The 14,580-nt window shown below is 37.7% G+C and overlaps 3 protein-coding genes across 8 annotated transcripts; 1 reads left to right on the top strand and 2 right to left on the bottom strand.

Moving 5' to 3' along the window:
• Positions 1-24: 24 nt before the first annotated feature.
• Positions 25-4,505, bottom strand: rnf141 (ring finger protein 141). Of its 5 annotated transcripts, none has more exons than XM_027161524.2 (6): positions 4,367-4,505; positions 3,134-3,328; positions 2,820-2,928; positions 2,172-2,353; positions 1,474-1,581; positions 25-1,396 (listed from the first exon to the last, which is right to left on the bottom strand). In XM_027161524.2, the coding sequence occupies exons 2-6, from the start codon at positions 3,268-3,270 to the stop codon at positions 1,246-1,248; spliced, it is 687 nt and encodes a 228-aa protein (XP_027017325.1). In that variant the 5' UTR covers positions 3,271-3,328; positions 4,367-4,505; the 3' UTR covers positions 25-1,245. The 5 variants fall into 5 exon arrangements, with proteins under 5 accessions (XP_027017325.1, XP_027017328.1, XP_027017327.1 ...); XM_027161527.2 differs by having other exon boundaries at positions 4,460-4,482; XM_027161526.2 differs by having other exon boundaries at positions 4,379-4,479.
• Positions 4,506-5,238: 733 nt separating this feature from the next.
• Positions 5,239-7,413, bottom strand: lyve1b (lymphatic vessel endothelial hyaluronic receptor 1b). 2 transcript variants are annotated; one of them, XM_027161403.2, is made up of 6 exons: positions 7,271-7,413; positions 6,905-7,070; positions 6,725-6,792; positions 5,997-6,413; positions 5,797-5,875; positions 5,239-5,717 (listed from the first exon to the last, which is right to left on the bottom strand). In XM_027161403.2, the coding sequence occupies exons 1-6, from the start codon at positions 7,353-7,355 to the stop codon at positions 5,561-5,563; spliced, it is 972 nt and encodes a 323-aa protein (XP_027017204.2). In that variant the 5' UTR covers positions 7,356-7,413; the 3' UTR covers positions 5,239-5,560. The 2 variants fall into 2 exon arrangements, with proteins under 2 accessions (XP_027017204.2, XP_027017203.2); XM_027161402.2 differs by having other exon boundaries at positions 6,653-6,792.
• Positions 7,414-12,767: 5,354 nt separating this feature from the next.
• On the top strand, positions 12,768-14,543 carry LOC113652503. Its single transcript, XM_027161617.2, has 6 exons — positions 12,768-12,963; positions 13,112-13,299; positions 13,373-13,586; positions 13,704-13,802; positions 13,877-13,944; positions 14,033-14,543. Exons 1-6 carry the CDS (start codon positions 12,802-12,804, stop codon positions 14,190-14,192), a joined length of 891 nt encoding a protein of 296 aa, XP_027017418.2. The 5' UTR covers positions 12,768-12,801; the 3' UTR covers positions 14,193-14,543.
• The last annotated feature ends 37 nt before the right edge of the window (positions 14,544-14,580 follow it).

Consider the following 14,580-nt stretch of genomic DNA (forward strand, 5'->3'; position numbering starts at 1 on the left):
AAGTTACCATCATAAGCTTGCAAGTGTTTCAACATTTAAAAAGTTTAATTATGAGGATTATAATAATTATGGTAGAATGTCAAGAAAAATATACATCCTTGTGCTGCTTTTAGATTATTATACATAACAAACCAGAAAATGCATTTCAATCAGCCGTCTATTTAAATAATTAACAGCAAAAATAATAGGGAAAAAAATATACTAGTGCAAGTCTGAATATATAATAGAAGTTAACATTTAAAAATATTCTCAGTAGTTAGAACTGCTTTACAACCTTTCACATTTTCTAGACTAAATCAAGCTAAATATTTTTTTCCTAATCAAAATAATTAGTCCTATATCAGCAGTGTCCAATCTTATCCGGAAAGGGTGGAATCAGGTGTGGCTTCTGCTTGGTTTTATATAAGAACCTGCACCCACACCGGCCCTTTGCGGATAAGATTGGACACTGCTGTCCTATATGAAAAACACTCTAACAGAACACCTTATTAAAGCAGTCTTATAGATGTTAGTATGTTTGCCAGAAGACACAGGGTGTCTGAAATAAAACACCATGCACATTCTGACCATCAGTTCTCTAATGAAATTAGAGAACTGATGGTCAGTTCTCTGATGAAATAAGCTGAAACCTTCAATTCTTTCATTCATTCCTATACACAACTTATGTGAGATTAAAAAAAGCAGCAAGTATTCAGTAAATTTCACACCATAAAAATGTTCTCAAATGTTTTTAAATGAAGGATGCTGAACAAATCACAAACATAAATGACAATGAGCCTCATTTACCGATCTTTAAGTAATGTGTGTCATTTTTTTCTGAAGCCAAACAGAACTAGAAAAACTTCTGCCCAAGTTTCAGTGAGTTTCTTCGTGCTCAAGTGCATACATGACAAATGCAAATCACCCATAAAGTGCACAGTGCATTCATGGCACAGTTGATTTGCATTTAGTGATGCTCACAAACATGTCCATGACAAAAGCGTGACTAAATGATGCCGTAACACCTCCTTACGTCTATATGTGCTAAATCTTCAGTAATAGAGCTCAGCAACATTTTTATGTAAATGCTCCTGGGAATCATTTAAAAATAAGGTTTGTATCCAGCTTGATAAATGAGGCCCAGTGAGTGGTTATTGCTGCCTGCAAATAAATCAAAAACAGATCAATAACCGACATAATTCAAAATAGCATCTTACAGTCTAATAATTAGTGATATTGAGTCAAAAAGATGTGCAGTGTTTTAGATTAAGGTCTGTGAGGGTGGCCAGCCTCATCCGCTAGATTGAGAATGTAGCCAGCTATGTCCTCCTCTGTGGGCACGTCAGACATTACCCAAGATTCATTGGCAGCCGTCAGCTGGATCCGACAGATGGGGCAGTTTCGACTCTGACCACTCCTACAGTGCACAGATGGCAAGTAACCCACGGGTATGCATTCTAAACAGAAAAATAAAGTCTGACAGCTGGTACATACCACTTATCAATACATTTCTGACAGAAGCTGTGAGCACAGGGCAGAATAAGATCTGCTTTTCCGTCCATACAGATACAGCACTCTTCCTCATCTGTAAGCTGCTTCACCCTGTAAAATATGTGGGATGGGTTGCACATAAGGAATAAAACACCTCGACTTTGTATAGGAAATCAACAAGCTGATATGATGCCATGTGGGATCATTACCACCAAGATTATTTTTCCAAAGCATCATGTCCTGAAGTGTGTTCTTCCTCTTCTACCATAAATGAAGTCATACTTTTGAATACCTTTACATTTAAATTCAATCTTGTGCCATATGTATCTCTCTCTTGAAGTTGAAGAAAAAAAAAACAACCTCACTTACCAAACTTACTAGGGAGACTGCTTCCACAAATTTGAGCTCATTGATTATACTATTCCCTTTGCAAGGCATCTTTAACTTATTTATTACTAGATTTAAATAATGTGGAGTTACTAAATATCCTTGTGTATTGTGTTACTATAAAAAAAAGATACAATATTAGAATGAGTACATTAATATTACTGTCAGAGATGTACTGTTATAGAACAGGAGTAAAACTGTACACGTATGCAATATTTATAAAATCATGGCCTGGTAAAATCATCAATAAATAAATAAATAAAAAAATTCTGGCATGGTAGTTTGTGGAGGTTTTTTAAAAAATAAAACTGTACCTTCCCATCCACATGCTGGCCTGGCAAGAGGCTGCAGAAGAAAGCTGTCCAGAGGAAGACTCCATACTGCCATCTGCTGCCAGCACTTCAGCTGCTTGGCTGGTGATGTCTTTGTAGAGCTGAATAAACTGATACAGGTTCATAATGCGTGAAGCTTCCAGCATTCCATCCTCCTTATTGATCTGTAATTAGGCAGAAAGCGTACAAATAATCCACATGATCATGAAGAACAAATAACTATGGATAAAACCAAAACAATACAGCTTTTGTAGCAACTAAAGGATTAGTGTGAATAGAGAAAGAAGATGAAAGTGATTTCATCTGGAATTATGGGTAACCACAGGACATGCACAAGTATAAACCTTTTTTTTTAAACTAAAACTTGAAGCATTTCATTGTGCATTGATCAATGCACATAATTTCATGAGTTTCCAGATTAAAGTTTACAAACTCACTGTCAGCTAAATCTATTTTTCCTCATTTTACCTGTAATTACCGGTCTCATTTCACAGTATCACCAGAAAATTAGTCAACCTTGTGATTATCTTAGTTCCTATGGTGGAGTACATATGGTGAACATGAGTGAAAATGCCATACGGTATGAATAAAATGAAAAAGGAAAAGTTTGACATGTTTATTATCATTCACCTTGGTACACACTATCCTCACAGCCACTTTCCACAGAGCAGACGTGTCAGATCCAGGCTGAACCTCAAAAATGAGATGCTTTGGTTGGCCAACTGCCAGCTTAGCAGTTCTAACAATCAGAGGCAAATGGGAGTAAATAGCCACTTTGAAGAGATTAAACAACAATATTAACACACAAATGACAAATGCAAACTGTTTACATGTTACAAGGTGCTGCTACTGGAGGATGGCGCTATTTTTTTGTACACTGAGCATATAAATTAGCAGATAAACACTTTTTTTTCATAAAATATAATTACAAAATGTCAACTTACACTTCATTCAACTCTGCTACATGAGCCAGAAACTCTTCATAGGTGAGATAGCTACTATCCCGTACTAATCCGGCATGTTTTAATAGCTTCTCAGGAAGCCTGCCCATTACAGCCTGACCAGAGATTTGCTGGCCCATCTCAGCTCCACAAGGAGGACCACACTGAGAAAACAGACCTCATTCAGTGCTCAAGGCCCTGCAAATAAATAAATAAATAAATCTGGGCAACACAAAAAGACAAAACAAGCTGCAAAGCTGAAAAATGTAAGCATTTTTTGTACAGTACAATGTCATTATTTTCAAGTATTCACTACATTTTCATTCATTCAAACCTCATCAGCAGGGCTAGCTTGTCACTGCTATTTAGTGTTGCTATCTTACACCTCCATTGTCCCTGGTTCAGTCTTCAGCTACAGGTTACTGTTTGTCACCACCTCCCAAAAACGTTCCAGTACACAGACTGGCTAATCTTGATGTGTGAATGTGTTTGAGTATGTGAATGAATAAGTGTGAGTATGGTGCCCTACAATGAGCTGGTGTCTCACCCTGGGTGCCTTCTCACATCACACCCAGTGTTCATGGAAAAATCTCCCAATCAATCCACCCTGACCATGATAATGCAGCTCACTGGAAATATATGCATGAATGAACGAACACTTCATTCGCTAAAAAGGGTCGCTACTAACCTTCATTTGGGTGCGTGGTAAAACTCTCATGACCACATCGGTTTTAAAAATAATCTAATATATTTTAAGGTGTTATTTCATTGTGTATATCAGTGATGGATTTTTAAAGTTAAAACATATGGTCACCTCTCCACTAATATGGATGGATTGTGTTTTTTAAAATCCTTTAACAACAACGTATTGCCATTATTATTATTATTATTATTATTATTATTATTACTACTACTACTACTACTACTACTACTTAGTTTCACCTGAGAATTACAATGAACGTAGGCTGGAACACCTAGAAATAACCAGCTGGTTCAATCACTATTCAGACACGACATTGCAATGCACACTGTGTCTAAATAAACGCAACATAAAACGTATTTAAAAGCCACAATTAACAATAACATTATTAACCTTTAATTTGCATTCGGACGCCAGGAACCAAATAATACGAGCTAGCAAGAGAACAACCTAACAACGCGGAGTAATAAAATATTAAACTTATTTCCAGACGAGAATTATAAACGACATGTTGATGTACATAAATTGCTGCTAACCTGATGACATACATGTTATCCAAGTCAATATTTAAGGTGATTTTTTTTTTACAGCGAACTAGCCACTTTTTAATGATAAACACTGTCGCTTACTGATGACGTAAGCCGAGGCGAAGGCTCAGTAACAAATGGCTCGTGCACCACCCTACACCTAGATGTCGCTTTGGGGTTCTAAAAATGCGTCAAAACCGCCGCCATCTTGGTACAGGGGTCTTGTACTTCAAATTCATGCACGATGCCGGACTTCTGTGCTGCGTTTGGCTGTTCAAATGAACGAAATCTAAACACCAGACAGCAAGGGATTACATTTCACAAGTGAGAATGTGTTTTATGATATTGAATGTTATTAAAATATATCTCTGGATTACGTTGGTTTGTTTAAGTCCTTGGTTAACGACATAGATATATACAATAGATGTCGCCTTGTATACGGCAGTACATTGGAACGAATGCGTCAATTGAGACGCCATCTTGGTACAGGGGACCCCCTCCTATTAATGTATCACCGTCAATGAAGGCAACGAAATAAAATCACCATAAATCGTCATGGATGCGATTTTCTAGTTTTTCTGGTTCGTTCCAAAGGTCACACATGTATTTATCATTATGTCCAGAGAAAATTTAAGGTTTTGATATTAAGATAATCTACTTTTTCAAAATATAATGCATAGTGCTAGGTGTAAGTTTATTAGTTACGCTGATCCGCTGATCAGCAGGAGTCACTAAAAATGCTCATTTCTAGAGTTTATCCCCTGAACATGACCCAAACCATGCATATAAAATAGAACACATTTAAAACTAGTTTCTTTTGGGGGAATTTGGAACAATTCAGATTCCATAATTATTTTATAGCTTATAAAAAAGTGTATAAATTTCAAATAAAAAACAAAGTTTATTTCTTTCAATGTTTTTATGATCACAGAGCTGTTATAGTTAGTATCGTTACACATACTGTGTGAAAAATGAAATGGCGGAGAACAGAAAAATTTGATTACAAATGAATCAATATTACGTCACATGGAAAGAGCATTTGTGTCAAACACTTGGATTTCTGAAAACAACATTAACCATGCTATTTTCAGTCAAACTTATTGTATCTGATATTTAAAATGTCTGGAGTCATAGATAACACCACAGCATTTCTTTTCCTTTTCCATCGTATCCCATAGCATCCCATTTCTACAAGAGGAGTTCTTAGGATGATATTGTATCATCTTCCAACTGGAGAGTTATATCATCACCACAGTTCCCACTGTCATTGTGTATGTTGAAATCTTGTTTCCACATCTCAGTCTCGAACATTTCATTGTGGCATATCCTTTCCCATGGAGAACGACGCTGTGGTCCTTTACTGAAAGAGATGGCACAGTGACCTTCATGGAAGTTTCTTAGGGGAACATAGTAGGTGGTGGTAAACATGGTAAACATACATCTTAAAATACCAAACTGTGCCGATTACTGCTATAATCAGGAGCATCACAAAAATGGATGACAATGCAATGGATACTGCTGTAGAATGGAAAGACAAGATATTATTCAGAGGAATTTTAATAAACACTAAGGAATTACAAACATATTTCAAATATGATATTATTTTTGAAAATGTGTCTATATTGTGACAGAGATTTACCTCCAAAGGAAAATCCTTTTTCAGGAGGTGGTTGCCCATCTGTTTTATTAGAAGAAATGTTTACGGAGGATGAGTTAGTGAATGGATGCGAGGAAAGATCTGTAGCAGAGAAAGAAGTAGAAAAAGGCAAAAAATTGGAAGACTGATATCCTTGTGATGTACTTGTGAGGGAAATATCAGATGGGGATGTTTGAGAGATCAATGTAGTCATAGGGATGACAGTGGAAGAAAATACTGTAGGTATCACAGAAGTGCTGAAAACAGTTGAAATAGATTGAGGAGATGTGGAGAAACCAAGGAGGTTTTTGGTTGGCTGAGTTGACAAAAAAAATGGTGGGGAGGTTGGTTTAGCTTGAGTCCTCCCATCAGACACAGATGTCATGTTTGGGGTGGTGAATGTTGTTGCTTCAGTTTGACCTGCAGGTCATAGGACACATATTTAACCTCACATGCTAAACATCTTGATAGTAGTTAGTATATGTAGTATATAATGACAGTATCATTAGTATATGCTAGATTTATGTAAATAGTTCATTGCAATATAATTTTAGAAATGTCAGAGTTAAAACTAATCTCAAATACTACTACTACTACTACTACTACTACTACTACTACTACTACTAATAATAATAATAATAATAATAATAACAATAAACCTTTTGAATTGTAGCAAAACACATCAAATAATTGGTCAAAAGAAGCAACCCAAACAATGGTTCCAACATTACTTTGGCCACACTTTGGATTTTTCTCAGTACGAGGAATAACAGCAACTTTCTCTTTAACCCAACCATATCTGTAAAGAATAAATACAGGCTAAATTAAACATAATGTCATTTACATAAATGATATGTTTGGAAATCCATTAAATTGCAAATCTTTAGAATTCATTCATGTTAAACCTGTACCTGCAAGTCTGTAATCCGCTGCGCTGTGCAGATTCTACTTGAGCACGAGTGGCTATACTAACACCCAGACTTGTGCATACATCTATAGCTGTAGTGGCATTGAATTTGTATTTTTGGCTCTTTAACTGGACTATGAATACTTCGGAGATTCCATCTTTTGGATAAACTGTAAAATCACATAATGAAAGCCAATTAACAATACAGGCCCCTACAGTAGCTTTTGATATAAACGACTATAGCAATTACTGCAATAAAAGTCATCAACAAGGTTCTTAGGGGCTATTTTTTTCCATAAAAGGTTATACATTCCTGTGCCATATTTGTAAAAAAAAATTGTTTTAATTCATATTAATGGATTTGTCTTACCTTGGATCTGGCTAAGATCTAGACTAGCTGTGCAAAGAACCAGAGACAGAAAAGTACACAAAGCTGGACATACTCTGCACCTCATTGTGTCTTCCCTGAAATTTTGTTTTGCACTGAATGTACTAGCATACAGCAAGCATCATTATCCATAGGAAAAGTCTGAAACAGGAAACATGAGACAGAGGATGTCCTGTCAGGAGACCTTCGAAATGAGGGCAGGAGGGTTTGGATACACAAGAGCAAAGGTCATAATATATAATAATTGAGCCTATAATGGCTGAATTTTTCCTCTTATTTTGGTTGTCAGGTTTTGCAGTTGCACGAAACAAATTCACCATCTCTTGGCCTATGCGCATACTGTAATGAGCTGACTAATGATGAGCCTATGTATGCAAAGTTTATCCAAGTTTGTCTTATTCAGCAATTCTATCAGAGTAATTTTACTTGTGTTGGAGGGCAAGGGCAGTGCATAGCAACTTTTAATGCATTTTTACATATTTTACATATTTCCAGAGCAATAGCTGATATTAAAGGTAGATACTTTAATATTGCATGCTCTCCCTGTGTCTATGTGGGTTTCTTTAACTAGCTCTTGGTGTGTGTGTGTGTATGTGTGTAGGCTTTGCAGCCTTAAACTTCACTTCACTTCATACTGAAACACAAGTTTGTCTTAATGACTTAAGCTCTTAAGACAGATTTGGCCCAACAATGAACCCTCTTTTAAAATTACTTAGATCTTCTCATCTTACCTCTTGTCTTGATTCAAAATCAAGATCAACAAGCATTTAATAAAGACCACAGAACTCAAGCATATGCACATTCATAATGTTTTCCCCCTTGGCATCATCCATTTGTACACAGTGATTTAAAAATGGAAATATTTAATGGAAAAATGTCAACATTAATTCATCATTTCATCTTTTTGCTGTAATCTTATAGTCTTATAGTGAAAGTGTTTAATCTCCATAGTTTATGACTTCCAAAGCTGTTATTTAAATCCTGGATAATGAAGAGCCTAATAAGTCAATAGTTTTAACACTGCAACCCTTCTAGGGCTACATGAATAATATATTGGTAACAGAAAAGGTTTGTGAATCAATCATGAGCACAATGCTTGTAGAGTTTCAAACTCATTCATCAGCATGGAATGGCAATGTTGTCTTGCAGACCTGTAGTGTTGGGGTCATCCTGTGCTATTTATTGATTTGAGTATTTACATGCTTACATGTTTTCACACTGTCTGTTTTTTTTTTCGATATACAAGTCAACAGCTGATTAAATATGTTTAACTCTTTATGATTACAAAGACATATATAATAACATAAAAAATTTAAAATACTAAAAGTAAATACTAATATAAATGTAATCAGTATAATTTGTTTAAAGAGTAAGACAGGTAAATAAGTAGCTACAGGTGGTTGGAGATGGATCTGGTGGTATTAGATACAGTATAGCAGGAATAGGCTTTGTTTCACCTTCTATGCGTGCATAGAGTTTCTGCGGCTCATGAAAAGGTATCCGATGGCCTCATCAATTATTAAAAGCACCTGACAGAGCGCATGTCTTCACATGTCCAACGGTACACAGATGGGAGTATTTTTCTTAACTCCAGCCCAGCATCAGCAGCACACTTACACTGTTAACTGTTCAAAGTATCTTAAAAATCTTAAAACCTGGTGCATTGAACACCACCCGAACACCATGACCCTGAGGACCGTGTCTCATGGGGACCTTCAGAATCTGTCTCTGTCAAAACTTCCAGCTTCGGACAACAATATGTTCAAGTCCTACTCGGTCAGCAGTAATATAGGGAGCCGATTTGGAAAAGAGAGCATGGAGGAGATCAAAGGAGTGTCTAAACTGTCTCATCCTCCTCGAAGGCCTGTGAGAGCAGTGAGGCCGGTGAGCGCGCTCAGTGTCAGCGGCTCCTTCATCCAGATTAACCACCTGCAAGGAGAGCTGGTACGCAAGAGAAAGGTGAGCAATGACCGAAGCTAATCAAAAATGCATAGAGTTCCTGATTATTTCTTACCCTGGATTCCATGTCATGGGACATTTATTATGATTTAATTGTTGGGGTGTGAAGTTCTCTGTGTACTACCATGGTTTACGGGGTTGCACCACACACACAAAAACTCTGGGGTGCAATTTTACTACCAGAGATCATATAGGGCAAAGTAAAACCTCCAATGTAATTTGCCCAGTCCTGTGTTTTTTTCCCCAGAATCCTGACTCACCTGGCTAAAAAGTGGTACATAATATAACAACCTATGATGAGCTAGTTAACTATCAATAGAATCAACTAGCTCGTTAACAAAATGCTGTATGAACCATTTACTTCTTTGCTACTATCTATCCTTTATTTTTACATCCACAGCAGTTTACTATTACAAAACTGTTTACTGTGTTGCATTGTCCACTGTTAATTATTATACTGTACACATACACTTTATGTAGTACTGTGTAGTGTTCTTAGTTCTGTGTCTCTAGTAGTTCTGTGTTTTATGTAGCACTACAAACCTGAAGAAATGTTGTATAATGTCTGTCAGGGGTGGCAGGTAGAGGAGGACCCAAATACAGCATAATCAAATAAGTCTTTAATGAAAAGCCAAACAATAACTAATAGTAAGCAGAGTTCAGACAGGCAATATGGAGTATGCAGAGAGAGGCAAAGAAAAACACACAATAGTGAGAAATAAACCTGGAGCATAGAGACATTGCAGGGTAGGCAAAAACAGCAATAGAACAGACTAATAATCCCAACAGCAATCAGACTAATATAGAGCAGGGAGAGGCAACATCAAACAAATCCCAATAATCCAATTCCAGCAAATTGGGCAATATAGAGCAGGCAAAGTCAAACACAGTCCTGAGGCGGTGGGAGCCCATGGTGCATTTTATTGTCCCTGGGGCTCCTCTGGGATAAATCAGAAGCATCTACCTCTATGATAAACTGATGAGGGATTCTGTATGGTAAGGATAGGGGCAGAAGTGAAGAAGAGCTTGAGCTTGTTAAAGGCTTGATTGACATCGGTGTTGTGGTGAGGTGAGCTAATGCACTGGTGTGGCAACGCAGAAACGTTGATAAAAAAATCCCTTGACTCCAGTTGGGGTCCATCTGAATGCTCCTGGCTGATAGTTTAAACCTCAAGAAGCTGCTCCTGATCATGTGAAAATCACATTTTTCAGCCTTAACAACATACACCATCAATTCTGGTGGAGGCACTGGAGTACTGAGCGGACGTGCTGATTGTGCACCTCCAGAGTGTGAGAAAATATGAGACGAAAAATGAGGACAGTCCTGGAGAACATCATTAACATATGTTTGGAACACTGCATATTGACTGACATCAACGTCCAGTTTGGAAAAGATGGTGGCCCCCTGAACAAACATGAACACCGATGTCATGAGTAGCAGGGGGTAGGGTTCTTGATGGTTATACTGTTCAAGCCCTGGTAGTCAATGCCTTCTTATACACAAAGAAGAAGAATGCTGTGGCATTCCACTTGCTGTCCCAGGCGGCTGTACAGAAATCCACTGCAAACTCGGTCATCAAGTCCCTTGGGACATCTCAAACAAGGCTCGGGTGGCATTTACCTTAGGTAAGGTAGATTTAAAAACCTTGTGGAGTTTGGTGGGAAAAGTGTCATACTAAGTGCAGATGGGTGACTGACAGCAAGGATGTTACTTGGAGCAATCTAATTTGAAGGAGAAAGGTTGGAGCTCAAAGATCACTGAGCACTGCTTCAGAAATGCGCGGCATAACCCGACATAACTGTCCATATGGTACTGCCAGGTGTGGCAGGTAGAGGAGGACCCAAATGCAGGACAAGGTCATAGTCAAATTAAAGTCTTTAATGATTAGCCAAACAATAATTAATAGTAAGCAAAGTCCAGACAAGCAATATGGAGTATGCAGAGAGAGGCAGATAAATACCCACAATAGTGAAAAATAATCCAGGAGCATAGATACAGATCAGGGTAGGCAAACACAGTCCAATAATCCAATTCTAGGGAACATGGCAGGCAGAGGTAACATTAAACACAGTATAATAATGAAATACCAGTGAACAGGGCAATATAGGCAGGCAGAGGCAATGTCAGAAACAGATCAAATCCAAATCTAGTCCAAATACCAAGAACAGTGCAATGCTGGCAGACAGGAACAGCAACGGTGGGCAGGTAGTTCACATCAGGCAGAAGTGTCACAAGGCAGGCAGAAACAAACCCAGAATTAGGCATGGCAGAAAAGGAAACAAAGGTGGGATGCCTGAACGAGCAAACTGAGCAGCTACCATAAGATGTTATGATAGTCTTTTGTTTTACATTAAATAACATTGTTTTATAATTTAATTATTTTGTCAGTGTTTCTACAAACATGTGATCTTCATCCTGAAAAGATCTGTCAGCTATGCAAATGAATAAATCTAGAAGTAGTACAAAACTATTTTGCCAGCTTTTTTGCCTCGGTTGATGTGTGTCCGATCTTATACACAAATATCCAGTGTTAATGCTGGTTTTCATAAGAGTCAAGCAGAAGCTATGCCAGATTTCACTGTTTAATCAGTTAACATTGGACTTCTGTTGAATCAGGTGTGTCTTCTGCATAGTTGGAATGAAAACCTGCACCCACACTGGTTTATCAGTTCCATTTACAGCAGCAAAGTGTGTTGCAATCATAGTTGAATACCAAATGAATATATATTTATCTACTGGACAACTAAGTATAAAAAAGTAAAATCCTGGAGACGACATCTATTTGCCCACTTCTGACTACCTTCCCGTGTCATTAGGAATGTGAGGACCTAAAAAAAGAAAACAAGTACCTATCCAGTGAGATTCACATGGAGAGGATCATGATGAGAACCGAGAGTGAGCTTACCATGAGGAACCTTAGAAGCCTCAACCAGGAACTACAGGCTGAAGTTAAAGAGGTACACAATTTTAGAGATCTGATATTAAAGCAGGTTAAAATAGAAATCACTTGCTCTGGTTTCTTAGCAGTTTGCTAAATTCTATACCATCAATGCCATATCAGTATGTAAATGTAAACATAAACATCTCCAACACGGCGCAGAAATGTTATAGATGATAAATTATATAATTTCGGAGATATTAGTGTATCTATAAATGCCATAGGGGCAGAAATTTACATTTACATTACATTTATAACATACAGCTCGGTCACGAACGTAATCCCTACAGGACATAGCCTCAAATGACTTAACATAGGGAAAAAGTGAAGGCTTATAATAGACCTTATTTTAATAAGTGCCTATATCGAAAATTATATTGTACAGTTAATCACAGTCTTCAAAAGAATGTTATACCTAGTAAATGTTTTTGTATTTTCCTAGCTCAGAGTTGCTCTGAAATTGGTCCTGAATCACTTAAGATAAGATTCCTAGTTAGGAATTTTTAAGCTAAATTAGGATGTCTCTGAACACTCTATGATTTCGGGCCCTGGTTTATTTTCTCTTGGTGCTATTAGTTAAAACAAAAGCTGCATCTGAGCCAGCAGAGGGTGACTATGTGCTCCAAGGCAGTGGAGGAGGCAGACAAGTCCCGAAGTGAGGCGGAAAAGAACCGAACTCTGGCAGAGGCTCGTGCACTAGGAAGCAAAGGAGAGAGAGATGCAGCACTGGCTGACAAAGTAGAACTTAGCGAAGAGCTACACAATTTGAGTAAAGAGGTACGCACACGTATGTCTCAACATGGACCAATTTGTGAAGATGCATACTTCCTCTTTTTGCTCTGTATTAAAGAAGTGTGTTTGTATAGCGACACACACTGTTTAATTGTAATTAAATATCAGCTTGTTTTAACCCTGATTTCTGTAGCACAAAAACACACAGCTGCTTCTGGCCCAGACTGAAAAAAAATACTTTGAGGCTATGTTGAAACTGGACAGGGTGTCTGGAGAGAAGGAGTTTCTCCTAAAGGAGAGCAAGGAACTGGAAGATGAGAGGAACAAATTACGGCAGAATATCAAAGAGCTGACTGACGAGAATGCAACAATTAAAGAAAAGTGAGAACATTCATCAATGAATTAAAGACATGTTGCTGAAGTAAATTTGCACTAACAAGCATTCGGGATGTAGGGAGGTGATCTGGAGACGCAGGGCTGCTGCCGCTGAGGAACAGAGCGAGAGAGCCATTAAAGAGCAGCAGCAGGCTGAGCATGAGTGCAGACTGGCCAAGAGAGAAAAAGACAAATCAGTTAGCGAGTGTCTCAGCTGGCGGGAAAAACACCAAGCACTTGCAGACATCTTCAGAGAGAAGGAAGACCTCATATCACAGAGGCAGAACAAAGCAGTAAGTCACAATAATGGTCCAATTATAGACAGAAGGTTAACTTCCATCTGAACCTCTTGGAACCATTTGTATACTGTATTAATATAAATCAGTTTCATCATGTTTTTTTTAATCCAGTGTCAAGCAAACATAAAAAGCTACATTCTTTGTATGGCTGAAAGTGACCAGAGGATTAAGATCCTAAAGAACCATGATGGAACTCCAAGAAACTTTACGGTAATCTGTTTTCCATGCCATAAACCTTTACTAACTAAAATAAAAAAGGTCTGATTAGATTTTTAACTACTTAGGAGGGGGATCCTGTGTATATCTCAAAAGCTCAAGCCAGTGATGAGGATTCAGAAAAGAGTTCAGGAAGGTACATTACTGAATTACATGTCCCATTTTTAGCTAGTGAATTTTATTTTTTTTTAAACTCAAAAGTACATGCAATTGTTTTCTTTTAGGACCATTCTCAGGGTTACAGCTCCCACACCAGGAAGAGACTCTGGACCAGCTCAGTTCAGTGAACTGTCAGCAGTGGGAGCAGATCCCCATGAGAGCAGCATTCTGAGGCGAAGTCGAAAAGTGGTTGAGTACTTCTGGATTCCCACCGACCAAGAATGATATAAATGGCTTGAGGTTTTTAAAGTTCTGATTTAAAAAAGTAAGGAAACCAAGATGTTTACACACTACCATGTACAAAGTTGGGATTTTTCCATTTTAAAATGGCCTTGCCCAGCGTCTTTTATGTCAACTGCATGTCACATGCTCCATCTCAAGCATTAACATCTACTGAAAATAACGAGAATGACATGATGACATGCTGCTTTTTGATGACATTTCGAGTTGGCCTATCTTTTGTCACCAAAATCAGCTACAACTAAATACATAATATTAAAGATGGTATCAAGGAATAACATCAAAACTGTCATTGCTTCAACAGCAGTTTCATGAACATGTAAAGCAATCTTTAGTCTTATACAGCATTGTGAAAGAACAGGAAGCATGAACT

The sequence above is a fragment of the Tachysurus fulvidraco genome, chromosome 13 (assembly GCF_022655615.1).
Source record: "Tachysurus fulvidraco isolate hzauxx_2018 chromosome 13, HZAU_PFXX_2.0, whole genome shotgun sequence".
Taxonomy (NCBI): Eukaryota; Metazoa; Chordata; class Actinopteri; order Siluriformes; family Bagridae; genus Tachysurus; species Tachysurus fulvidraco.